Here is a 19,263-nt window from a genome sequence, read left to right as displayed (position 1 = left end):
GGGGTAGCAGGCTACAAGAGGGGGGGGGGATAGGCTAGTTGTTAGAAGAGGGAAGCTAGTTGGATGTAAGGGTTAGATAAGGATAAGATAAATGGGGGGGCTGTTGGCTGCTGGCTAATGTAAACAGCAAGCAATGTTAATTTACTGAGTATGAAGTATATATTAGTTCACCACTGTGTGCATCTGTTAAAATGACTGTAAGTGAACAGACTGTGAAGGGGCATCTCAGAGGCTACTACATAGAGCATGTTATGATTAATCTAGTAAGAGATTCAGAACACGTAAAATATCTCTGTCCTTAAAAGCCTGAAGCTCAGAAACAAAGTGAGTAAAGGTAAGACACAAGAATAAAGTTAGTGAGCTGTTCATTCGTAAAGGAAAGTATTACAGCATTTACAGGATGGGAAGCTCACCCTTGCTGTCCTTTCTGGCCAGACTATTCTGAACCTCTATGCACAGGTTTGGAGACATCTTCCATCAAAACTGACAATTTCCAAATACCTCTACACTACAGTATCATAGGAAGTTACTAGGCTATTGGCCCTGAGGCCGTTATAAGCCTAGCCAAGAGTTTAGCCCATGCACAGAAACCCAATGTCCCTTTCCAGCAAGAACAAGGGGTGGAATTTATTTTCTATTTCCCATCCAGTTATCCAGATTGCTCTTAAAAGGAGGTAAAGAGGTACTCTGCTTGACGGGGGAGAGGGAGTTTATTCCCTAGATGGCGGAGTCTCCGGGACACAAATCTGTCCCGCCAGCAAGTCCTATTGATGTCACAGACCAGGTTGAGGCCACATGTGTGGGTTACTCGAGTGGAGCTTGACTTGTGGATATGCAGCAGTCCCATCAAGGTGGGGTCCGAGACTGCCTTGTATGCTAGACAGAGGTCACCTCTGAGGAGTCTGTATGAAACAGAGCAGACTCATAGGGCTTTTAGCTTAACTGTGTATGGTAGATTTTTGAGGCCCTGGATTCTCCTGGTGAGGAACCTCTCTGGTCTCTCCAGTTGCTGCATGTGCTTTGCGAGGTACATGCTGAATGGGGCATTGTACTCAATAATGGGCCTTATAAGGGAAGAATACAGGGATGTTATGACCTCCTTGTCCCTGGATGAGATACCCTTACTTATGAGGTAGGCCATGTAGAAAGCTTTCCGTACAATGGAAGCAACATGGTGGTCAAAAGTCAGGCTGCTATCAATCTGGGTGCCCAAATCCCTCACTACTGACTGCGTGCTTAGAATGTTATTAATGTGATAATTTGTGGGGACATCTCTCTCCCCAAAGGGGATGATGATGTATTTTTTTGTATTCAGCTTCAGGCCACGTTTCTGGCACCAGTCATTTGTTTGGGTGAGACCCTCTCGGAGGATGTCCACGTTATTAGGGGAACTGACCAGGAAAGCAAATATTTTATTGCACTTGATTGACCTGTTGCAGGAACTGTTTTTAGCGCATTTCAACTGTAAGAGCATTATTTTTACATTAACTGAAACTTCTTATTTAACCAGTTGTTGGAGTCCATCTTGGAAAATTAAGGAGTTATTCTTGTGAGAGAGGGCTAATTGCTGTGATTTTTCAAGTCTCTGTACACCATCAACTCTTACAGATTTCTTTGATAGTTGGTTATCTGGTCTCTTGATTTTTTAACTGTAGGTTTATAACACAGATGTGCATTGAGCTGCTCTCTGCACATCACTACCATAGCTGTAGCATAACAGTGGCTATTGAGTGCATTTTCATTTTTTTTCCTTAAATTAATTCTCCCATACAGTCATTTGTTCACCTAATTGACAGTTACTTGATTGTGCCCAGGGCAGAATTACCTTCCACTTATTTCATCTTAGCTCAGCAACTCTGATTTGCTTCTAGCTGTGCTGGAAGAATCAGTATGCTGTGTATAACTCAGCTGACACCACTGTACTATTCTGACAGTCGTCCATCAAGCCCTCTTCCCTGTGTGTATTGCCAGTAAAAACACTGGAAGTGCTGCCAATATGGAGGGCTAGCAAACATTTTCTCCTTCTGTTGCCAATCTCGCAGCAGTTGGTATCCTAAGAAGGTGTAGTTAACTACTTCATGCTTATTGATATTGAATTTCTACTCAATATATAAAACTCTATGGCTGTGAGAGAAGTAACTATTTAGCTAATATGGTGGCATCCCTATCATGACCATTAATATGCAGTGAGCATCACAAAGGCGCACTTTATATTGATATAGTAAAAAAATCCTTGCCAAAGAATTTGTAACAAAAGACCTCAGTGGAAGTTTCTCAAGTTGCTCCAAATCAAGTAATGCTACACTACATTTTGAAAAAAATTTATTCATAGTTGGTAACTCAACTGTTAGTCATAAAGATTTCATACTCATCAGGCTGGACAAGGATACAGTTACTGTCAGCTGCCCTTCAGGTGCTAGGATCACAGCTAATACAAAGGCCTTCAGAACCATTTCTGAGACAAGTATGACTATAATATGGTGGTAGCACATGTGGATGCAAAACCCTAAGGGACAAGCAGAGAGACATGTTGGAACTCTCCAAATATCTGATGGATACAGGTAAGACTGGTCCTGACAGGAACCCTTTCTTCACCAAGAATGATGCCTAATTGTATATAGATAACTGGCTTTAACAACTGCCTTAACTGATGACATTCGACTGAGATCCAGCATGTATCAGTCTGGAATGAGATGATAAACAGTTCTGTTTGTTTTGCAAGGGACAGCTTGCATCTCTCATTCATGGGCTACTGAAAACTGGCAAAAGCCCTTGCCTCCCCCATAGCGACATCTAATGGGCAGCCTAACTTAAGAAATTTGTCTATCTCTACAGTGAACTACATATACGTGGCTCTTCTCAACACCAGGAGTCTCAGTAAAAGTATTCTTGCATCTTGAACATTTCGTCTATCTCTACAGTGAACTACATATACTTGGCTCTTCTCAACACCAGGAGTCTCAGTAAAATTACTCTTGCATCTTGAACATGTCCATGTATGTGCAGTTATGAAAATAAATGTAAAGAAAAACACACCTTCCATACCTGGATTTTGCCTTACTATGCCTTCAAGCCTTGTGGAAACATGGTGCTGTTCCCACCTTTGTCAAGGACCATATCTCATCAAGGTGAATACCCAAAAGCACAAGTAGAGCTCCTAGAACTTTAGTTTATCAAGGACAAGACACACTACAGGCTTACAACATGATGCAGAACCACCTCTATGTCTCCAAATGATTTTGTTAGATTCCCATAAGTTTTAAAATGTATTCCTATAAGCAAGAACTTCACAGTCCTAGATGTCAATTATCTAGCCATAAACTGCAGCACCTACACATCTGCAGTGTACAGTCACAGATTTCTGGATTTAATAAATACAATTCTCTGGAAGAAACAGTTAGCTAAACCACTAGAGGTTAAACATTCTGGATCTGGTTCTCAAGAATACTGCCTCTACCTGCTCCACACTCTCAGTTTCTTCTTCACCAGTTAAATACTATAAATGCATGACAATTTCTCTCAAAACCACTATATCACCCAGACTTCCAAGATGGTTGCACAGTGATCAACAGCTTAATTTCAGCTCTCTCAGTGTGAAAACCGAAACTGAGGTGTAAGAAATACAGGCTTTATAGTATAACATGAGAAGAAAGGCTGGAGAGAAGCAAGTTTAAGGTTTTTTTAAACATCTTTACTGAATTATTACTTAAGATACAGGGAAACATACATTTATATATAAAAGAAACAAACCATATTAACAAATTCTCAGTCGCAAAAATTATACATTATACATTCTTTTGTAATATTTGCCATCAATTCAACATTACATAAATTGATCAAGTCTTACCTTCCCTCAAACATTGCTACTTTTCCAAAACATTATTCTGCATGTATTGCTCCCACAGTTTCTATTTTTCTATGTAATTTGGCTCCACCCTTTTCTAAAGAACACACTTCCAGTTCTTTATTTCTATTATAATATTCAATACTTCAAATATGGTTGGTTTAGACTTTGATTTCCATTGTCTAGTAATTGTTTTTTTAGGCAGCCATCATAATTAAACTTAACAAGGCCTTACTAGGCAATTCAGATCCTGTATCCCAGCTCAAAAAATTACTTCCTTAATTACACCACTTTGCTTTCTCAATATTTCTGACAGAGCACTCTGTAAGGCATTTTTAAGTCTACCACCTCATTACAATTTCAGAACATGTTCCCAGTTGCCTCTTTCTTCCACATTACACCCACAACAATTGCTAGCTAGCTAAAGAAAAATTCTTGGGAGTCTGCTTTGGGTATAAAAATACCTACGCAAAAACTTCCAAGCAAAAATCCTGAATCTTCTAGACTGCATTGCATATTTGGAAGCCATACATATGCCCTCCCATTGTTTCCTTTTGAACTACTTATCAAATCTCTCTTCCCAATCTTTTACAACTTCTTCTACTTGATTAGTATACAGTCATTAAGAGGTATTTTACATGCCTTTCTAATTACCCACTTTTTAACAGACATTTCTGTTCTAGTTTCAGTTAAAAACTCTACCAAAGCAGGTATTTCACTTAAGATTCCCCTGTCCCTTTCACTTTGTCTAAACTCAGATAGCAATCCCTGAGAAGGAAGGCAGTCTCTAGCCTGCAGTCCAAATGTCTTTTTGGCTTTTTCCAATTCTATTACTTGTCCCTCTCTAGTTATTTGCTCCTAATACTTTGGGTCCTTTGCCAGTTTTCGCCAGTATATTCCAGCCCCTTCTTGTCTATATTCTGTACCCCTACCTGCAGTTATCTCTACTAGCAAAATCTCCATTTTCCTGTTCTGTTGGCTTACAAATACTTTATGCTACTTTATGAATATAATATTACGTAGGACTGAAGCAAGTTTATGTTAATATGTGATCTGAGGATGCCATGGTGGGGGTGGGGTGTAAAAGTGTACTAATTACATTATATACAGAATTAAGATAACTGGGTAGATCTTTATTAATTTCCCTGCCTTACGATATAATCAAGCTTTTTTGTAAGCAAATATAGTTGAAAAAATAATGACACACATGAAAATGTTAAGTTTCTTGCATCTGCAAAAATATTAGCTTATTTTTTCAATTATCAAATGCTCTCAGTAGGAGACAAGAAGTCTGTAGCCTAAGGCTGTTGGCCAGTGGAATTTTGTACATTCTGTACTGAGTGAACTTTACAAAGATTCCTTCATACATCTGTAAAGCTGTTGGCCAATTTTTTCCCATTGTTGACTGCAATTACAAGGAGATGAGCTGTCTGCAGGTATCAGCAATTAATCTTCAGAGTTCTCAGCAATCTTTGCCAATGGAAATGGAAAATTTAAACATACACTGGCAAGAAGTTACGTGAAAAATAAAGTCTGAATATATGAAAAGTGAACAACAGATAGCAGCCTCCACAGTGGCCTTAATGTTTTAATACAGTTTACAAAACAATGCATGTACAAAATAGTTTTATTTGAAGGTAGCCAATGTAATTTTTCTTAGGATATAAAGTTAATGTTATCTGAAAGCCTACAATCTGTTTTTACATCTGGGAGGGGAATAGAGATAAAAAAGAAAAGACAACAGTCAGTGTAAGTGGGTACACAGGCTGCAACATGTTCTTCAGCACTGGTAACCTTCACATTTAAACTGGGTAATGCCTGTGGGTGAAATTGTTTCTGTCTGAGGGTTAAACTTCATTTGTTGAAAATATAGATTTTTGTGTGTATTTTCTAAGTTATCAGGGGATAAAGGTTTTCTGAAAATGTATTTAGATTTTGTTTGAGTATTTTCATTAAAGCAAATAGTCTTTAAAATGCAGCATAGGTTCAAATGGAGAAAAAAACTAAACAACCATATAAAAGAGCAGCCTGCTAAAAATTAGTGTGGGCATGTAAGATAAAAGCTGGAAATACATATTCAAAACAAACTGTCATGTACAAAAGGTGGAAACAATAGTTTTTATCATAATGACTACTCTATCCATACTATCTTGGAATGTAAATAGTCTTACAAGTATATACAAAAAGGAAAGAACATTGAATTATATTAAGAGATACAGAGTACAAATAGCAATACTGCAGGAGACGTGTATGGAAATAAATGAGCATGTGGATTTAAAAAAGAAAAGGTTTCAAGGTGGATGTTCAGCATAATGTCAGGGAAAAGGAAAAGAGGGGTGACAATATTGATTGTCACAGGGGTAATACAGATAGAATAGGAAATACAAAGCAATAATGGTGGATTTGTGGTAGTAAGGGACTACTGGCAAGGGAGGATTATGCTGTCATGTATTTATATTCCATCAAAACTGCTATTATGGAGCTTAGGAGACGTTTTTGAGAAATAATCAGCTTTCAGCAGAGAATATTACTTATAGGTGGGGAACGGAACTTGATTTGCAACAGTGAGGATATATCAGGGGAACCTAGAAAGGGCAGCACAGTGGCGAAGTAGGTAGTGTTATTGACTTACAGTAAGTTTCTCTGGTTAGATTCTCAGCTGGGCAATATTCTACCCCCACAGACAGATTGAGAAACTGAGTTCCCCTCTGAGTCTGAATCTGAAATCTGAAGACAAAACCCTGAACCCCATCCCTGCATCTTTCTGTTCAGAATCAGAATCTTGAATCTCTTTAGGAAAACAGGACTTCTTTCTTTTATCAAAAACTTCTTTATAAGAAGTATCACTAGCCTGAATTAAACCCTGAGCCAGTCCCAGTAAACTATTCTCATCCAAAAAAAACTGAGTTTGGGTAGATAAATGTTCGTTTTTCTGTTTCTTTTTGACAAGAAAAATAGGGTCAACAATGTTACTAATGGCAGCAGCTGCTTTTCCAGTAATGGGCACAGCATTCTTGCAAATCAGGAAAACCTTCCCTGTTCCCTCTCCCAGGATCAATAACAGTGGCTTTCCTTTTGCCCACAGAGGGGACTACAACAGCCGCAGAGGATGTGAATAACGTCTGGTCCATACTGGCTGTAAGGTGCTACACCAGAGGGATCCATGGTAAAGATGAGTGATCTGAGGTACAACAAATGACCACTGCAGAGTCACCCATCTGCGGCTGAGGTAAATTGCTATCCTGCTGTGGTGGTAAAGGATGTTGCTTAACTTTTCTTTTTTGGTTGGAATAAGGACCAGCAGTGGTACCGGTAGTCTGTTCCATGATCAAGCCAAAAATGGCGCCTCCTTCCCATGGAAGACAAGCAGCAAATACTGGTAAAACTATCAGTCCAAAAATGACTTTTTTGACAGAACAAAACACAGTAAAAAAGCACTTTAACATAGTATGACATAGAGTAGTAATAATAATGATTCTTCCACTTCCTGCATCAATAAAACCCAAACATGAACAACTCTTTTGGGCTCTCTTGCCAGTTGCCAGAATAGTTATTCCAAAAAGATTGAAATGGAACTTAGTTCTTACTTTTAAAGAATTTTTAAATTTAATAATAATGCTATGAAAAGCTGAAAAAGAAGTGATCAGAATAAGATCTATATATCACAGCAAGACCTTTAGTTGTTGGTATAACCTTGAAATGTTACAGAAATACCAAGATTCTTAATGTACTAACTGTATAAGATTGCTTAAATGATTCAATGTATTCCTATCATTGTATAACAATATGTGAAGTTGAATTTCTTCCTGTGTAAAGATTGGAAATATGCTAAATTAGTAACATTTTCTTAAAAAAATATTATGGCAGCCTTGCAATGCAAAAATAAACAATTTCTACACAGAAAATATGTTTACAATTAGTTTACAGTACTTTTAAACTGACAGAAGAAAATTAGTGCTCTGTTTAAAAGAATGTTGCACTCTCGAAACAGTCTATTAAATAACAACAGTCCTAGCTTTAAAAAGAGGAAAGTAATGAAACAGTAACAAAATTTAAGACAATGGAAGTTTTTTTCCCAAAGGGAACTTATCGGCTCATCAAAAAAAAGCACAAGCTGACTGTCGATCCTCAAAAGCCTCAGAGGAGCATACTCTTCAGCGGTAGTAAAGCTCTGAAGATTTTTGCACACAAAATTGCCTTTCAGTCAGCTTAGCTTGAGCTGCTCAACAGTTTGGCTGTGTGGAAGGTGCCTTGAGGTTTGTAAGCTGGCCAGCTGCTATGTCCTTGGCAGGATATAACCTATATACCTAAGACTAAGGCTACTGCAACAGTGATCGATATGAAGAACATAACAAGGGACTCAGAAATTGAAGGACATAATTGGTATAGTAATCAAGAAAAGTTGGCTTTATTTGCAGATATTTTGTAGTTGATAAATACAGAAAAGGACATCTCAGTTCAGGAATATTTCAAGTATTTTCAGTTTACAAAATTAATGAAGGTATAACAAAGGCTATAGCGTAAATTATGTACCCACACACAAATTGGTTCAGCAATACCCATAATTATTGAGACACAATAAGATGAATTATTTAGGAGTATGCATTAAAAAGACTTCTGTTATGGTAGCTAACAATATGTGGGAAGAGACTAAACAAAAGATAATACAAAAAATCAAGAAACTGGAAACTCTTGTTTAATGATATGGCTACTAAGATACAAGCAGTGAAAATGGTTAATCCCTTTGGTTTTATACACAGATCAGGTATAATTTTAACAACCAAAGGAGAAGTTGTGGATAAAGATAAAGAACTGAAGAAATTTATATGGGAGAGGAAAAAAGCAAGATTTAAGTGGGATAACTTGATCCTCCCAACCCAACAAATTAGTTTGGGATTACCAGAGCTGAAGGGATATTTTAAAGCTACACATTTAAGGCTCATATTCATACCCATGACACAAGTAGAAAGTTATAATTCAAAGTGGAAAGGGATGATTATGAAGCAGAACTCAAAAAATAAGGACAGAGTGGAATTTTGGATGCATATCCTAAAGGAGAGTACCAACCACCATAAAGAATATTATAATCACAAAGATGTAGAAAGTACTCTAAGAACTAAGTCATACGAATGACTAAGTAGGGATACAGAAAATAGGCAAGAGGCAGCTAGAATTTACTGGAGAAAACTGTCAGAGGAACTAAGGTGCTGGGAGCAAATAACTAGAGGGGGAAGGTAACAGAATGGACTGAGGCCAAGAAAACATTTAGACTGCAGGCTAGAAATTGCCTTCCCTAGAAGGGACTGATATCAGAGTACAGGCAAACAGACAGGGATAGGGAAGTCAGAAGTGCAAGACCTGATCAGGTAGTTTTTAGTTGAATCTAGAACAGAAGCTGCTGCTTAAAAAAGGGATAATAAGTAGGGGATACAAAATATTGTATGACAGCTGTAAGAATCAATCAGAGGAGGTTAGAAAAGATCAGGAATACAGACTGGAAAGCAATTTACAAGAGAACAATGAGAAGACATATGTATGGCTTCCAAGTATGCAACAAAGTCCAGAAAGTTTAGGATTTTTGATTGAAGTATTTGCAATGGTATTTTATACAACAAGCAAGTCAAGAATTTTTCCTCGTGTAGACAGCTAATGTCAGAGGTGTGATGGGGATGAAAGAGGCAAATGGGAACATATTTTTTGGAAGTGTATAAAGGTGCCAGATTTTAAAAAAATTCTTACAAAGCACTCTATCAGAAATCCTGAAGGCTCAAATGTCTGTAACTAAGGCAATGTTTCTTTTGAGCAGGGAGAGAGGAAATGAATTGCCTAGACACAGTACGGCCTTACTAAGCTTATTTCTCTTTGCTGCCAAAAACACAATTACTAAGAAAATAGAAATCAAAATCTAACCCAATTGCATTTGAAGTACTAACTACTGTAACCAAGAAATAAATGGGATTTGTGGGAACAATCCATGCAAAATAACGTTCAAGTGGTGGAGTGAATTTTAAGGGAGGGCAGGAACTGAGCAATTTACGATAGGAGCCCACTGAACACTGAAGGTGTTATAAGAGATCTGGGAACCCAGGTTGACAGCAACCTCTCCTTCAACCACCACATCACCACTGGAGTCAGAAATTCCTTCTGTGTGGCACATCTTATAACCGAAGGTTTCGCATCTAGGAAGAAAGGGGTCATCATCCCTCTCTACTCATCCCTCATTAGACATTGAATATAATGCCCCATTTGGCATGTACCTCACTAGACACCTGCAATAGCTGGAGAGGCCACAGAAGTACATCACAAAGAGAATCCTAGGCCTTAAACACATGTCCTACATGGACAGACTCAAGACATTTCAGCTATTTTCTGTCTCTTATCGTCTACTTAGAGACGATCTCTGCTTGACTTACAAAGCCATGTCAGACCCAGCCCTGCTAGAAATGCTACACCTAAATAAATCCCAATCCCTCTGCACCACATGCTCCAGAGACCTCAACCTTATTACCACAATCAACAGAACATGCAGGTGGGACAGGTTCATCACCCAGAGACTGCCCATGCTCTGGAATAGTATTTGTATACCTGTCAAGCAGAGCACCTGTCTGGCCCTCTTCAAGAGGGATCACTCCAGTGGCTCTACTGGATGGAGGCACTGGGAGTCAACGTCGGGTGGCATGATGCCAGGGCACTTTTGTGGGCTAGGCTTGTGAAGGCTTCAGGGCCATAAGCCTAGTACACACCTATGAACCTATGTAATGGTGTACTGAACAGCAGTTGTTATAAAGAAAGAAAACATGTTATGCATAATGTACGTAAATTGGGAAAATGTTATAAAAATAATACATAACACCTGTAATCAAAGCCTCTATATTTAAGGACTCCATAAGGGTGAACCTTATATAATTATTTAATGAACTTGAAATGTATCTACGACATCACTACTGTTTAAACTAACACAGCAGGCGACTTCAATAAGAAGCAGACAAATGCATTGATCCAGCAGTCCCGACTAGAGACAAATACAACAGAAAAATGAAAAACAAGCCTCTGGTAGTCAAAAGACAAACTTTATAAGAAGAAAAAAAAAAGTCCTTAAAATATACAGTAATGCTAGAACTTCTCAGAATGAAGACCATATAAAAATGTCACCAAGAAAATGAAAAGCATTATAAAGATTAGTAATCCAGCTATAAATGGTGATAAGCTTCTGAAGTGAAAGATAACCAACAATTATTCTTTAGCTATATTAGAAAACTAAGGATTAACACTCAATATTACTCTAAAGTTTTTCCTTAACACAATGACATCACAAATGCATTAAAAAACAAGTTCTCCGAAAACTACACATCATCCCAGAATCCCTTATGTCATCTCTTCACTACTAAAGAACACATTTTTAAAGTGTTATAAAACCCCAAAACTCTTACTACATAGATCCTGACAACATACCTGGATGCTTATTAAGCAACACCAAAGGGGCTCTAGACAAACCTCTCCATAAATTGTTTAACCTGAGCTTAGCTACAAGCTATGTTCTAAAATCCTGGCACACTTTTGCTGATGCTCCTTCACAATGGTGGCCCTATGACAGACCTTGGAAATTATAGACCTACAGACTAATCAGCCCTACAAGTTTTATCTGCAAAGCTATGGGTGCTTATCAGAACTGATCTTATTAACTATGATACTAATAATCTCATTAGGCCTGAACTCTAACAATTTAGCTTCTTCAAAGGGAAATTATGCCTGTTAAACCTTGTTAATTTCTTTGACAGGGTTACGCAAGCTTTTGACAATGGTCATGCTGTCCGCACAGCTTATTGATCAAAACATTTGATACCATACCTCATTGCTGGCATTGTAAAGGAAACCACCATCCTTAAACACAGATCCTTATGTGGCAAGAAGGAAAAACAGTTGGCTGAAAGACAGAACTCACATAATTCTTGACGTAGTTGCCTCATTAAATAGTGTTAATGTAACCAGTGGAATCTCCCACATGTCCATATGGGGTTCTATCCAACTTGGCATCTACTCCTCAGATCTCAAGCATGATAACCAGTGTTTCGGGTTAACCACATTTCAGATGACTGCAAACTGGGTGTTATTGTCAAAATCCCTTTAAGTATCTTTACCCTGCAGAAACAGCTTACCCTAGTTAATGCATGGTGTATGGACATGCATTTAAATTGAATGCTAAAAAGGGTAACACTTTCTTTCAGAAAATAGAAATCACCCACAAAACACCCTTACTAAACAAAAAAGTAGACGGGCTTGAATACTTGCTTTGAAAGTTCCCTCTCCTTTGATCATCACACGATAACTATAGTCAGGGAGTCATTCTACTCTGTACAACTAGTCACCAAAGGTATTTCATATAGATTCAAATATGTTACTTTTCCACTACATTCAGCACTTATCAAACCCATTATACAGCACAGCACTCAATTCAGTTTTCTTTCTCATTCTACATCTCAAAAACTTGAAAAAAAAAACTCAGAGGTTCCTAACAAAAAAGATCTCTAGTCTTAAGAACCTCAGTTATCAGAACAGACTTAAATACCTGTTGCTGTACTCAGTATTTTACAGACTGTCAGCATCAGTTACCTCACCATAATAGATCCCTGTGTTCCTTGACCTTCTAAATCTCATTAAGTCAAAAGCTCAGCTAACATTAGAACAAGATACCCAAGCCATCACCAGGAGACAAAAAGAACACAACTGAAAGACAAATTCATCATCCAGCACCTTCCCCTTCTATGGAATAAATTTTGTCTCCATATTAGGCACTATAATTCAATATCAGTCTTTAAACTAAACAAAGATAACTGCATCGGTGTACTCAAACATACCCAAAGAAAAAATGGCCTCACTTTCTTTGAGAAAGGAAGCAAAAAACTGAGGGTGGTATTGTTAAAGCGTACATGGTCTTTGGACTAAAACAGACTTGAAACTCTCATAAATCAAGATTTTTTTGCAGTGGATAAACAGGTTTCACTTTGAGGAGGTTAGAGGTCCAGTAACTTAACTTCAAATGTTTGAGTATAATGATCAGAAAGATATTTCAGTGTGATGATTAAAATTAAGTGGGTGGGGTCAAGCATCTGTCAGTATCATCCCTTGAATCTTTCCCATTATCTTCAAACCTCAAATTCTCTGATTCCCACCAATCTCTTGCACCATTACGCACCTTATACACCTTTCCCTCTCCATTTCTGAGCCAGCCTGTACTACTAAATTCATCATGTACTGTTCTTCACTCACATACTACATATGCATACCTCCACAAACATTAACCCTGTCTATGCTTACTTAACTCATTGGTCCTTTCCTCTTTGTTTTAATTTCTTGCTACCTACCTTTAGTTGTTTGAATGCAGTCCATAATTCTGAAAGTCTGTTTTGTACTGATATGGTATATTTCTCCAGCTCTATTTTACATGAGTATGCTGACCATAGGTACTAAATGGTGCTAACCTCTCAGTTCAGAATCAAAATGATCCTCTAAATACTGTCTTGTTTGCTTTGACAGTTCTGCCTTCCTCATGGTTTTCCTGCTTTTACTTATTTGAATCTGCAGTTCTATGCTCTGTACACTCACCCAAAGCAGTTAAAAGTGAAAAAATACTTTGCGAATGCAAGGAGATGTGCTATACTGCTTACACAATTCACAAAGATCCAAGATGGCAAAAAAAAAAGGATTATTTGTAGCCTGATTGGCTTGCCTTCCAGCAGTGCTAATGTCCTCTTTGGCTCACAAAAGTGATGGCTATCTAGGGACATCTCTAATCCCTACATCCCTATTTTTTCACCTCCAGAGATTCAGTCCCCAAATTCAGAGTACCTTCATTTTCTAGTCTGATGTTATCCTAGCTCCAGGTATTCTGGTCTCATCCACCATCACATACACACAATTATTGTGGAGCCTACCCCTTCCATTCTTAGGGCAGCTTGCACCCATACATGTATGTCTTAGCCTTCCTGTCTGTCTTTATTTTTCTGATTTCTCATTATCAGTCTTACCATCTTCCCTTCTCATTCCCTGCCCAGCTGCCTGACAACAAGGTGTGCTGGCTGGCATGACTTAAAATGGCTGCACTTTTGAGATCACAAACTACTGAACTGACATTATAAAACTACTTCATCTAGAAGGATACAAAAGCTGCATAAAATATTTTGGTTCTAGAGTTACTAGATTAGTTGTGGTGGGGGATCAATGAAATGTACTTCATGAGATTTAAAACATTGATATTACATTTTCAGCCATTTAATTGTAAATCATTTCCCAGTCATAGAAACAAACAAATGTACACACTTGCACCCACACTAGATACTTGGTAAATTAATTCTCTGCAGCAGGAAGTTACATCTGTAAAATCCATCATCTGACATACTGTCTCGATCAGAACACATTGTGATACACACTGGATACTTTTACTACTCCCCACCCACCTTAAAAAACTGTAACAGTATTTCTTTCACTTGTTTTCTACGTAGCTCATAACACAAATGACCTTTTCTTAATACTGCAGCTCTGTCCTCTCCTATCCAGATATGAAACAATTACTTGTGTCTACATTTACTTTTGTCATGAGAATACCACCCGCATTCACAGATTAAGTTAATTTCAAAAAACGGATCGAGTAAACACAGATATCGTCCCCTGAGCTTGCTGGACTTCAGCAGGACAAACATCAAACACTAGCCCCTAGATAATGAAACTAAATGGGGCCATCAACTAGTTATGGAAAAAGGTGAGAGAAGTGCTGGCACTCTGAAAGAATAGAGAATTAATACTATTAAACAACATGAAATGTTGACTTTAAGAAGTACTGATTCTTTAAAGTATATACCAAAAACAAAAAATATTTACTACCAGATATCTGTTGTTTGAACATCGGATTTTTTTTTTCTGCTGCAAGATACATTTTTGTAACTGCATGGATTCATGTGCACAGTACTCTGTAAATGTTAAGATGGTGCAGGATTTACTTCAGATATACTCTGGTAAAATACACCATTCAAGGAAAGACACACACACATGCATGTTTAATGCCGTTACTCTACCAATGGTGAAAATACAGGCAAATAAAAATGTGTAAAGCTAGCCTTACTTTCTGCTGATGCTGAATCCGTTCTTGTTCCAGAGTCTGTGTAATTTTAGCGATGTCATCTAGAGCTTTCTGTAACTGTTGATTTGGTGCAGTGCTTTCCAACAAAATTTGACTTTGTCTTTTCAGCTTTTTCTGCTCAACAAGCATCTACAAGATAAAACAATATAAATAATTTTCAGAAGAGCACACACTAATACTGACTGAAAAGCCATCTGACTAACATTTTTCTGTTACACTGAGTAAAAAAATCACGCTACCTTTTCAAAAATCATTCTTTCTTCTAAAGTACAGAAGATGGGCTTCTTTCGGATTATGACTCAGCTGAGACATGTAGGAATGATAAAAAGTTTGTGACACAAGGACAGAATTCATCATGCACTTTGTGATACAAACTTCCCAGTTTCATCCTATCTTCATTTAGGAACAGCATAGTCAGACATCTTTGCCTGCAATGAGCAACTGAAGCAAATTCCATTAAATGAAGTAGAATCTGATATAATTCATAAAAGTAATATGGTACTGAAGCATTTCAGAATTTCAAATCCATGGTTAGCGGACACTGTACTTTAGATATTTGTAAAAAGGTGAAAAAATAAATTACTTGTGCTTCAGAAAACACAGTGCTAGTCTACTTATGAGTGTGGTATATGCACTATGCACGTGCACTTATACACATACACACACATTTTTGGTAGACTTGGACAATTACCTACTGCTTATGTAACTTAAAGTAATCATGACTTGGAAACCTGAAAGCCTATTGTTAAAATAAAGAAGTAACAATTCTGTAGTACTGGGTATAATACACTAAAGTACATAAAAGAAGAGATGTGGGCCAAAGTTTACAATACATTTTGTGATTATAAAATGCTATACACAGTACCTAATAACATGTATATTTTACAGAGCTGTAATAATTAAAGTGACACAAAATATGTATGTAAGATGGTGCAAACGTCTTTTACCATGAGAAGTGCATCCTGGAGAAATCTTTAATTGCAGTGGAAGGAGTTATTTGCCTTTATTAGGAAGGCCTTAATCCCCCTCATAAGTCAGAGTCAGAGGCAAAGTCTGAATATTATAATACACATTATTTTTTCTGGGAGAAGGGGGTTCTATATAAAAGAAAAGGGACTGAACAAGACTGAATTTACATTTTATGTTTATCTTGTATTATAGGATAAGCACACAGTACAAAGAATGGAAGCAATGCTTGGTTTAGTATGGAGGCAAAGTACTGCGAATGACAATGACTTTTCTCTTGAGACAGAATGTTAAATATAACATTTTAATACACTGACAACAATGGCCATGTACTGTACATTGCAGGCAACCTTAACTATTCACCAGTATCCCCCAGTTTAACTTTCAAACTTCAAAGTTTCTGATGCAGACAACACTGGAAATCTCTGAAGTAAAGCTGATTAGATGGTGCCATCAGATATTCTGCTGCATGGTGGCATTATTTATTTATTTAACATTTGTTAACCGGGAAAGTCCAACTTGGAACGCAGCCAATGTTCAGTGAAGGTCCATGGAGAAATACTCCAGACACGTGTCTTTGTAACGTGGGAGGAAACCCACACGAACACAGGGAGGACATGCAGACTCTGCACAGAAGGCACTCCAGCTGAGAATCAAATCAGAGAATCTCTTGCTGTGAGGTGACAACACTATCACTGCACCACTGGAATTAAATGTGGGAGGAAAAGCATACCAGTGGCAATGGTTTGTGACTAACAACTTCAAAGTTTACTCATGGCCTCCAGTTACTGTGTAATCTACGTGTTGTTCCTATATGCCCAAACATGTTAATCTATGAGCACTTGGAGTTTTCCACATTCCAAAAACATACTTAACTAGCTAATTTAAATTTTCCATGCACATTAATTTAACCCTTGCACCTGGCATGCCTTGAAAAACATTCACAGTGGATGATGTCCCTTAAGCAGTTAACACATGACTATGATTAAATTCAGATAGCTTGCTAGAGAGAAAAGTACATACACATCATGGCATACAACTATTTTCTTTGCAGTTTTAGCCAAAATGTACATATTCCTTATAGTTGCAATACTGCTTAAACAGTACTGCAGCAAGGAAAACAACGGCAGGGCTTCACATTTCTTAGACTAAACAGTACTACCTTGAACATTTTAGTGCTGATGTACAGTAGCTGTTCTGAATCTAACCGCTTGGGAGGTCTTCTGCATATGGTTATTTGGTAGCAATGCATCTGTGACAGAATTAGCCACACAGAGAACCACTCAGCTTGCAAAACATAACGACGAGGTCTTCTGGGGCCGGACCAGCACAGTTTTTATGTAATGTTATTTGTCAGCCAAGCTGGTGGACTGATCCATAACAGTATCTTTTCAACAATGACCTAGACCACCATCCAAAATAAACAAACAAACAGAAACTGTAGCCATCTTGGTTGAAATGAACACTCTGAGACAATGTAGCAATTGTCTCATGTGTACTGAGAACCACCTACTACTTAACACAATGTGAAAGAGAAGTAGTTATACAATGTTATTGGAGGCAAAGCTTTCATGCAGCTACTACAAACAGCAAACTGATTGTCAGCAACACACAACACCATTCAATACCTATCACACACAATACAGACCAAACACACAGACCTACTTCTACTGAAGCTCTTAAAAGTAACCTCCTTAAACCACAGAGGCCTCCCAAATATAACCTAAAAACATGTATCCTGAGCAACCTCACAAACCCTCAACTCAGGCAGCATCCATTATGAAACATGCATGTATGACTATTAGTCTCTCAGCTTAAAAGCCCAGTAAGGTAAACCTCAACACAACACAACTGCCAAGTTATGAGAAACTCCAGAAGCAGTCACAATGATGTACCACTCACCAGGCTGAATAAGGATGGAGTCACGGTTAGTTGTCTATCCAGTGCCAGGATTCATCACATCACTCATGCATTCAAGTTCTTGCTCCATAAGTACACATATGGCACATTCATAGTACACATGGGAGTAAATTGCATGAGACATACCTCACTGGACTACATGAATAGACAAATGATGAAGAATATGTCACCAGCATAGAGGAGGTCTAATAGTTATCTATGATGTGATAGGGAGTTTTGACAGTGGTAAGTTGGATGTGGAGGAGTTTTATGTTATTATCCTTCTATGCCTCCCTTGGCCCACACCACCCTCCTAGACTAGTACTGAGTTTCTATACATTAAACACCAGTCTCTTAGGGGACTTCAACTATTTCCATCAACTCTGAGACTTGTACATCTCCCTAACATGTAAGCCCAGAGATTTCTGGACTTTCTGACTACAAATTCTCTGGTCCAGTTAGTCTGCTCCTCCAATTAAGGGAGTCAAAATCCTGGACTAGGTCCTCAGTAATATGGGGAAGCTCTGTTCCCCACCAGTTATAACTTCCTACCTAATCAAATTGGACCATAAGTCAGTCACATTCTCCATAAGACTGAAGATGGAATCTTCTTCTAATACCTCAGTAATCAGAGATTATGTAAAGTCCAATCTACTAAAACTGAGTGATGACCTGGCTAAATTCAACACCCCCCCCCCCACTCCAACCTGATGAACCCACTGCTTATGCGGAAACCTTCATCATGAAATTCTATGCACATGTGAATAGCTGCAGAGATGCATCTTCCCCCCTAGAGTAAATAAAATGGCAAATTAAAAAATATATGTCTATGGTGTAACACAAACATAAACAGGCTCTACAACAAAAGAAGAAAACTCACTGAATGCAATATTAAATGCAACTCTCAAAACATCAAAAATCTTCTTACTAAACATAACAAGGCACTCCAGTCCCTGATCAAATCAACCAAAGCAAGATGTAAGGTAAAAATAACCACCCAGACAAAACACAACCATAAGGTCTTTGTTAACTATGCTAAAAACCTCAGAAACAATGTTCAGCACTGCACAAAGCTAAAAGTAAATGTCATCTCATACACACACAGGGTATAGCCAATTTACTAGTGGATAAATTTAACTAACATTACACCCAGTCCTCCTACATTCCCAGATTAAACAGTATCCAATCTCTCAAGAATAAGTCTTCAAAGCACTTTCCAAGGCCAAGAAAACTGCTTCTGTGAGGCCAGACAACATACCAGGTAGCCTACTGGCCAGCCTGAGAGAGAGAGCCTGTCAAGCCATCTAAAGGGAATATTCAATATCACCACACAAACAGGTTTTGTGCTGGACAAATGGAGGACTGCAACAGTAATCTTCCTGCACAAAGGTGGGGTGTCAATGGACCTGGGTAACTACAG

At 38.0% G+C, this 19,263-nt stretch overlaps 1 protein-coding gene across 1 annotated transcript in view; it reads right to left on the bottom strand.

The window, feature by feature from the left end:
- Nucleotides 1–19,263, bottom strand: part of LOC122797181 (shootin-1-like) — a 1,945,876-nt gene that overhangs the window by 155,215 nt on the left and 1,771,398 nt on the right. The window contains exon 9 of the mRNA XM_044066002.1: nucleotides 14,961–15,107. Within this exon, the coding sequence (XP_043921937.1) occupies nucleotides 14,961–15,107 (147 nt within the window). The remainder of the gene's footprint in view (nucleotides 1–14,960; nucleotides 15,108–19,263) is intronic.

This window comes from Protopterus annectens, chromosome 3.part0 (genome assembly GCF_019279795.1).
Source record: "Protopterus annectens isolate FY-2018-M chromosome 3.part0, PAN1.0, whole genome shotgun sequence".
In the NCBI taxonomy this organism is placed as follows: domain Eukaryota; kingdom Metazoa; phylum Chordata; order Ceratodontiformes; family Protopteridae; genus Protopterus; species Protopterus annectens.
Note: the sequence above shows the minus strand (reverse complement) of the source record. Positions and strands in the feature narration are given on the sequence as shown.